Raw genomic sequence first — 8,366 nt, 5'->3', positions numbered from 1 at the left:
AGGGTCGGTTTAAGTTGCACATTAGGAAGAAGTTCTCCACAGAAAGGGTGATTGGGCATTGAAATGCGCTGCCTAGGGAGGTGGGGGAGTCACCCTGCTGGAGGTGCTTAAGGAAAGACTGGACGTGGCACTCAGTGCCATGTTCCCTTTGACAAGGCGGTGTTCGGTCATAGGTTGGACTCGATGATCCCAGAGGCCTTTTCCAACCCAACCGCTTCCGTGGTTCCGTTAAAAGATGGCAGGCGGCAGCCATAGCGCCTCCGCCCCCGTGCGGAGCCAGCCAATCACAGCTCAGAGAGCGGCCCGCCCCGGCCAATCAGCGCCGCCCGGGTTTGAGAGGCGCAAAGTCCCTCCGCATGGGCGGCGGAGCTGGGTGAGGTCGCCATGTCCGACTGGGACGCCAGCAGCGACGAGGAGCTCGGCGCGCCGGACTGGCCGCGGGCCGCTGCTGCTGCCGGGCGGCTGTGCTGGTCTTCCAGCACCCCTTCTTGGGGCCGCGCCTCCGTGGAGGGCGCCGGGCGACGGGGGAAGAGCGCGGGGAGTCCTGGAGGGGAAGAGTGGGAGCCGCGAGGCGCTGAAGGCTCCGGCGGCCCGAGGCGGGCGGCGCGGCAGCGGGCGCCCCGAGCTGCGGCCGGCCAGGCTCACTCCTCTGGGGCGCCGCTCTGCTTCCACCTCGACAGCGCCCTGGTCGGGGCTCTCATAGGTAATGACGGGTGCACCCTCGGGCCGGGTGCTTGACCCGCTGAGGTAAGCGGGTGGGGAGGAAGGGAGGAGACGGCCGCCCCCAGTGTCCTGAGGGAGTGCATCCCTGCCTTCCGTCAGTCTGGCCGTAGAAGGGCCCCTTGCAGCTCCCGTGCACCTCTCTCCACCTGGGCATGGCAGCGTCCTTTAGCAGAGTTTCTCCCACTCTCTAGGGAAACTTTTCCTCCCTAAAGGGAATGAGCTGACGTCTGTTTCTCAAGGCCAGTAGTGTGCAAGTGGTCCGAAGCCCCTCTCTAGTCACATGGAGTAAGGGTGACAGTCTCTTGATCTAGTTTTACTCCTCCATCTTTTCCACTGAAGGGCATTCCTCTACACACAAGCCTTGCATTTGGTTAACTGACAAAAGAGTTGCCTACAGTCTCCAACGATTTCGTGTCACAAGTTCTTTTATTTCTAGATACACGCACTCATGTGAAGGTCTTGGGGTTCAGTCACAAATGAAACACTTAAAATTAATGTGTGGGTTGGGCAGTTTGTCCTAGATCTCTAATACCTTCTGTGAATCTTTATAACAGGTCGAGGTGGAGCTAAAATTAAAGAACTTGAGGATTCTTCGGGTTCCAGGATAAAGGTATCATGTGCTGTATGTTGTCAAGACATGGGCTCTGTTGGGAACGTACTTGGTTTTGTTTCTGTGTAAACCAGTTGGAGGAAGTTGAAGGGTGTTACAATAGCTGTAATAATGCTACTGTTTTAGAATTTGTAAAAAGGAAGTGGAATTGAGGGTGCAGCTTGGATGTTATGTGAAAATAAGAAAAGGTTATTGATTTTTTTTTTCCTTAAGTTTGCATTTATTTCCTTTTCTTTTAGAAAAGGCATTAAAGGGCCTTTTCATAGAACAAGTTAAATTTCGGAAAGAAAAAGGGTCAAAAATTGTTTTCAGTTTGTGTTCTTGTATAATGCTTGTCTTTGCAGTATGAAAAAAACTTCAGTGATGTTTTTGAACCTAGGTTATAAGAGGAACCTATGAAGCCGAAGTAAAGATTTTTGGCAGCATCGATGAGCAAAACAAAGCCAAGATGTTGATTGACAATGTTGTTACAAGTTCTGGACAAAACTACATCAGAGGTGGAACAGAGAAAGGTAAGAAATGTGGGTTTGGGGGGGAAAATGTTATGGATTGTCTTTCCATATATTCGGTAGTTTGCTGGAGTGTTTTTATATTGTTAGTGTTTTACAGAGTAAATTAACTTTAACCTTGTTCTTGGGCAATGGCATCTCCTTAAAACAGAAATACCAAGGTATCCTCCTTTTTCAACCATGGACAGTTTCCCCCTCCCCCCAAACTGCCAGGCTTCTGTGAAAATCTCTTCCTGTGTGTTTTCAATAATTTTATGTATGCAGAATGTTATACCACCTTGGTTTCTTTCGTTATCAGTCTGATTCTTCCAAAATACCAGTATTGGCTCTGGTGTAAGTTTAAATCTAGTATCTGTGGAGTATTACAGTTCAGTAAACTTTTCTAAAGATAGTCTGTAAAGTGCTGATCATAGCATGGACTATGCTGACTGCTGACTATTTTCATGGGAAGTTTATGTTTTAAGATTTGATATTGCACTTCATGCCTGGCTTTACTAGGCTTTTGTGTGGTAACTCTGTTACATGGATATAGAAATATTTTTTGTATGTTTGGATGCTGCTTTTGTTATTGGTAGGTCTTGTATGTGCCCCCAACAATTCTTTGCACAGGCAAATGCCATCCACAATTGTTGATCTGAGGCACTGATGAGGAAGAAGGGATCAAGGATTTATGTTCCAGCATTAGAATAAGGATTGGAGTAGTTGTGTGTTTCATTTTTAGAAGTGTCCCAGGGGTGGATGAGTATGTTTCAAGAGACTAGAAATATATAACACTTCCTTAGTATTTGTGACAGTGCTTTCCCTATGTTTCCTGCTTTTCCACTAATTTTCCACAGAGTTGTGTTGCTATTTATATCTTGAGTGTAAAACTTACTTAGGAAGTGTTAACCTCATGAAAAAAGAAGTATAGAATATAACTAGACTGAGACTTTATTGTGGTGTTGGATGCTTTAGAAGTAAGCTTTGCTCTTGTAGCTGTTGAAATGAAAGCTTTCTGTCTGCATATCATCTACTGGTCTCACAAGTTTTTCAAAAACTTGCTGCACAACAAGCCTAATTTATAGCTGGAGGAGAAACATTTCATAACCTACTTTCTTTAAGCAGCTAAAGATGTTGAAATGTTTCCCTTTTCTTATCAAAACTGAATTTGTACAGGTTTTAGCAATGTTTCAGGTCAGAAACCTAGGAAAGAATTTTCCACTTCTATGTTTCATATCTGCTCAAAATTTATGAGGCCTTGCAATAGAAAAAATCTGTTTGTTTTGAGGGGAGACTTCTCCCCATGGTTTGTTCCATCAAACAACAGCATTTTGTTACTAACTCTGCAGGAAAAACCTTGGACATTATCAAGCCTGAAAATAACCCAAAGAAATCAGTGATTAACTGGGCCTCTCTTCGAGAAAACAGGGCCAAATATGAAGCTATGAAATGGGCAGGTTAGTCTTACAATTTTGATTGTATTGTACTTGTCTTTATGTGGTAAACCTGTTGGAATGCTTAAACATTTCTAATACCTGCTTTGAGATGACTGAATCTTTCAGAGCCCAAATTAGTGATGTGTTTGCAGTGAGCTGACCTTGTTAGCATTTCTCAGCATGGTCCTGGAGGACACTGATTACTGTGCCAAGACAGTAATCTGTCTTCAACCTGCTACTCAAGTGGTATTTTGAATGTCACCCTTTGAAAATGGTGTCATTTTGTATGTGGCCACAGGAAAAAAAAATCTGAGAATTGTTAAATATAATACTATATATGTTAGTAGAAATTACTTTAGGACTTGAAATGTGGGAAAGTGTTTTTTCCACAGATAACTGAAGTATTTGTTTCAGCCTTCGTCATTTTATGTGAGCAATGGTCTTCCATCACTTCCAGCTAGTTTCCTCACTCAAGGCACTCTCTGGGTTCTGGGCTTTCCATCTTAAGCTTTAGTAGACTTACACTGACTCTATTATTTCTTGCTGATTCAAGTTGAATTTTTCTGATTATTTAAGGCTTGCCTCCAATTGAGAAAAACTTCTACAAAGAATCATCCAGGACTGCATCTATGTCACAAGAAGAAGTGGAACTGTGGCGGTAAGATAATTTCTTTAGGGAATCATCTGCTTGGCAAAAATTACTGTTAAGGTATAAAGCCTGGAATGTGGGACATGAAATACTGAGACAGAGGCATTAATGCTGGGGTCTTGTAACTTAATCTTCTTAAGAACTCTTTTTTGGGAATGAAACAACTAGCAAATGAGATGCTATTAGTTGTCTGGAAAGTTAACTTTAGGGGTTTTCTGCTTCTTTAAAAGTGTTCGATCTAGCTGAATTTCAGAACAGAAAACATTCAAGACAGTTCACTGACTTTTGGCTGTTCATTTGCCTTTCATGAGACAGTATGTTCACATTTTCTAGGTTCTTCCAAATAGGATTGTTCACATGTTGACTACCTCTTGGCTGTAATTTTTTTCTGTGCATTTTTTTAGTCAAAACCATCTTCAAACCAAATTCCAACTTCTGTTACTGTTGTCTTCCTTTCTGTCTGTCTTGTCTTTACAAGCACATCCTGGTGAGTACATGCTTCAGTTAACTGTACCCATTCATTTTTACCCAATGGCCTATATGAATACTTTGCTGGTAAAACAGATCATCTCTTTTCAAGTGATGTTGTTCAGGCCTTGGTAATTGTTTCAGCTCTCTTCAGTAGTTCTAATGAAGTTAGTGAGCATTATTTGTTAGCTTTTTATTACTTTCTTTCTGCAAGATGTCTTTTTTTTCTTTGCATGCCAGAGAAACTTTGCCACAGTGACCAAAACATGGTATTGTTTCCAGCTGTTTTCACCTTTTTCCTTGAGGTGTATGGATGTGGTATTGTTAGAGCTAGAGAAAATTACAGAACGTTGTTCTTGTAGGTTAAAAATATGTACTGAGGAGTAGCACTTGTGTGATAAAGGATTTTTTTTTTCTACTTCATCTAATTGGTTTGCTTTAAGGAAAAAAAGGTAGCAATTGAAAGAAATAATTCTGTAAACATATGGGGAAGTTGAATTGCCCATTCATTTCCTTGCTTGCACCCTACTTGAAGAAAAGCTTTTTACTGAAGGGAATCTTCAGAGGAGTACAGGACTGAAATCAATATGCTTATGCATATGTCATGGTTTAAAACCACATGGAGATTAAGTTCTAAGCAGCCACTGCCCTCATCCTCTCTGGTGAGAGAGGGACAAAAGGCAGACATTAAGGGTTGAGATAAGAATTTACTGGAAAACAGCAATGTGATAAGAAAAACAAACAGCAGCAACACTAATAACATTGTATAAAGGAAGGGGATTACATGCAACATGCTCATGGAAGTCTGACCGACATGACACCAGCACAGCTGGCACCACATGGCTCCCGAGACAAAGGAGAAAATGCTGGATGAAACTGTCCATACCCATGGTTTTTTTCCCCAAGCCTGAGATAACAAACAGCAATGCCAAGCCCTCTGGTTGGACCATCCACATCGCCTCACCGCTCCATTTACCATTTGCTCCCCCAGAAAAGGGCACAGAATGGCCATGGAGAGTCCACACATTGCCTTTTTCTTCCACAGGAAACCACACCCACTTTCTCCTGGAAAGTGAAAAACCTTTCCACCCCCTAAGGGTGATTTGGGTGGTATAGAGTTAACAGCATAGGGTATGCCCACATGGCTCCAAGCTCCCCTCACTGCCACTGCAAGAAAATTAACTTTGCCCTTGGCCCAAACTAGGACAGCATATCAGTAGCTCTGAATTGGGGGAAGCGTTGGAACACCAGTTTTTAATGTAGTCTTTTATTTGTGTTGTGATTTGGGTTTTGCCTGCTTTTAGGGATTGGTTGTTCCAGGGCTGGTTTTGGAGCTTGTCTTACTGGTCATGTTCTTTTCCCAAAATTGTTCTGTTTGTATTCTCTAGAGTACCCAGGGAGCTTCTCTGAAAACAGCTGGGGAAGGTTTTTGTCAAAATATAGAATTCTGACTGATAAGTTCAAGCCATTCCTCTGAGTTGTCTTTGGGTTTAAAAACTTGTCACACCTAGTTAATTTGTAATAGAGTATAATTGTAGCCTGATATGACAGGACTGCAGTTCATCTTAATAACCATGTATAACTTCAAATTAGTCATTCTTAAGAAAGAGTGGTAATTGATACCTCTGGGAGACATGTTCCTATAGTAAGACTATCAAGAAAGTTAGAAGACTAATTCAGTCCCATTCAAGAGCCTGAACTTGTTTTTTCTTGTTCCAGGAGTTTAAAAAAGTTAAGAAACACAGTCTTTTGTGTTAGCTGTACTTTTTCAGCTAATGAGACTTTAAAACAATTGCACTACTTCAACTCTATACAGGAAAGAAAATAATGATATAACTTGTGATGACTTAAAAGAAGGTGAAAAGCGCAGTATTCCAAATCCTGTTTGTAAATTTGAAGATGTATTTGAGCATTATCCTGATATTATGGCTAATATAAGAAAAGTTGGTTTTCAAAAGCCTACGCCAATTCAGGTATGTCTTCAATTTTGATGACTCTTTAACTGAAGCTTAAGAGAAAAATGAAAAGTACATTTAAGTATTTGTTGTTTTATGTTAGTCCCAGGCTTGGCCGATCATACTCCAAGGAATTGATCTTATTGGTATAGCACAGACTGGTACTGGGAAGACATTAGCATACTTAATGCCTGGATTCATTCACTTGACTTCACAACCAATGTAAGGACTGCTCACGGGTCTGATTTGTTTAGCTGTGCATACTTCCCCCTGCACTTACTTCCCCCTGCACCCTGAGATGATTTTCTACGAATGAAGATAAAAATCATGTATTGGAAAAAAAATTATAAATCTGATGGAATAAATACTGATTTTGTTACCATAGATTCCATTAGCAGCAGTGTACAGAGGAAGTTTAGAACAGTGTAAAAATGTTCAGTGTCAAGTGTGATGGACTTTGCCTGTCCTTATATACCAACATTCTAAATATGCTTTGTTGCAGATCCAAAGATCAGCGTGGGGGGCCTGGAATGTTAGTCCTTGCTCCCACTCGAGAACTGGCACTTCAGGTAGAGGCAGAGTGTTCAAAGTATGCATACAAAGGAATTAAAAGGTAGTCTTTCTTCTCATTGGCTTGTTATGTAATATTTTTTTCTCCGACCAGTTGTGACTTAATTCACCTACTACAATAATTGCATTTAAGAGAGGAGGGGATAGTAGTAAATGCAGAGTTTATATTTTCCCAATTTTTAGAATGTCTGTTTTGACTAATCTCATGGTCAAAATCTATTTCTTGTACACTTGGAATTCTCTTTATTGTAGCTTTTCTGTTTCTTTCCCTTCTATGTTGACAGCTGAGAAGAATCACACAGAATATGCTGAGTTGAAAGGGACAAGGATCATCAAGTCCAGCTCTTAGCCCTGCATGGGATATCCCCAAGAGTCACACCATGTGTGTGAGAGCATTGTCCAAACACTTGAACCCTGACAGGCTTTGTGCTGTGACCACTTCCCTGGGGAGCCTGTTCAGTGCCCAGCCACCCTCTGGGTGAAGAACCTTTCTCTAATATCCAACCTAAACCTCCCCTGACACAACTTCAGGCCATTTTCTCAGTCCTGTCACTGGTCACCACAGAGAAGAGATCAGTGCCTGTCCCTCCTCTTCCCCTCATGAGGAAGTTGTAACTGCAGTGAGGTCTCTCCTCAGTCTCCTCTTCTCCAGGCTGAACAGGCCAAGTGCCCTCAGCTGCTCCTCACACAGCTTCCCCTCAAGGCCCTTCACCATCTTTGTTGCCCTCCTTTGGACACTCTCTAACAGTTTAATGTCTTTCTAACATTGTGGCACCCAAAACTGCCCCCAGCACTCGAGGTGAGGCCGCCCCATTGCAGAGCAGAGCAGGACAATTCCCTCCCTTGCCCAGCTGGAGATGCTGTGCCTGATGCCCCCCAGGACACTCTTGGCCCTCCTGGCTGCCCGGGCACTGCTGACTCACGTTCACCTTGCCATTGACCAGGACCCCCAGGTCCCTTTCCATGGCACTGCTTTCCAGCATCTCATTCCCCAGTCTGTCTGTACATCCAGAGTTGTCCCATCCCAGGTGCAGAATCCAGCACTTCCCCTTGTTGAACTTCAGATGACTGGTGATTCCCCAGCCCTCTGATTTGTGGAGGTCTCTCTGCAGGGCCTTCCTGCCTTTGAGGGAGCCAACAGCTCCTCCCAGTTTCATCTGTGAACTTGCTTAGTATCTCTTCCAGTCCTGCCTTCAAGTCATTTGTGAAGCTGTTCAAGAACACAGCTGAGGATGGAGCCCTGTGGGACCCTTTTAGTGACAGGTCACCAGTCCGATGTCACTCCATTCACTCTAACCCTTTGTGCCTGACCTGTGAGCCAACTGCCCACACATCACATGATGTGTTTATCAGCTGAATACTGGACATTTTGTCCAGATGGGTACTGTGAGAGTATTGAAAGCTTTACTGAAATCCAAAAAGGTGGCATCAGCTGGCTTCCCTTGAGCATCTTGGTGGGTTACCTTG

At 43.1% G+C, this 8,366-nt stretch overlaps 1 protein-coding gene across 3 annotated transcripts in view; it reads left to right on the top strand.

Moving 5' to 3' along the window:
- Window positions 1-371: 371 nt before the first annotated feature.
- DDX43 (DEAD-box helicase 43) overlaps window positions 372-8,366 on the top strand; it is a 23,401-nt gene continuing 15,406 nt past the window's right edge. For all 3 annotated transcript variants that reach the window (XM_069011321.1, XM_069011322.1, XM_069011323.1), the window contains exons 1-8: window positions 372-703; window positions 1,278-1,333; window positions 1,713-1,845; window positions 3,171-3,278; window positions 3,834-3,915; window positions 6,191-6,347; window positions 6,433-6,551; window positions 6,832-6,942. In XM_069011321.1, coding sequence (XP_068867422.1) covers window positions 385-703; window positions 1,278-1,333; window positions 1,713-1,845; window positions 3,171-3,278; window positions 3,834-3,915; window positions 6,191-6,347; window positions 6,433-6,551; window positions 6,832-6,942 — 1,085 coding nt within the window. In that variant the 5' untranslated portion in view covers window positions 372-384. The remainder of the gene's footprint in view (window positions 704-1,277; window positions 1,334-1,712; window positions 1,846-3,170; window positions 3,279-3,833; window positions 3,916-6,190; window positions 6,348-6,432; window positions 6,552-6,831; window positions 6,943-8,366) is intronic.

The sequence above is a fragment of the Aphelocoma coerulescens genome, chromosome 3 (assembly GCF_041296385.1).
Source record: "Aphelocoma coerulescens isolate FSJ_1873_10779 chromosome 3, UR_Acoe_1.0, whole genome shotgun sequence".
NCBI classification, from domain to species: Eukaryota; Metazoa; Chordata; class Aves; order Passeriformes; family Corvidae; genus Aphelocoma; species Aphelocoma coerulescens.
This window is presented reverse-complemented; position numbering and strand designations above follow the sequence as displayed.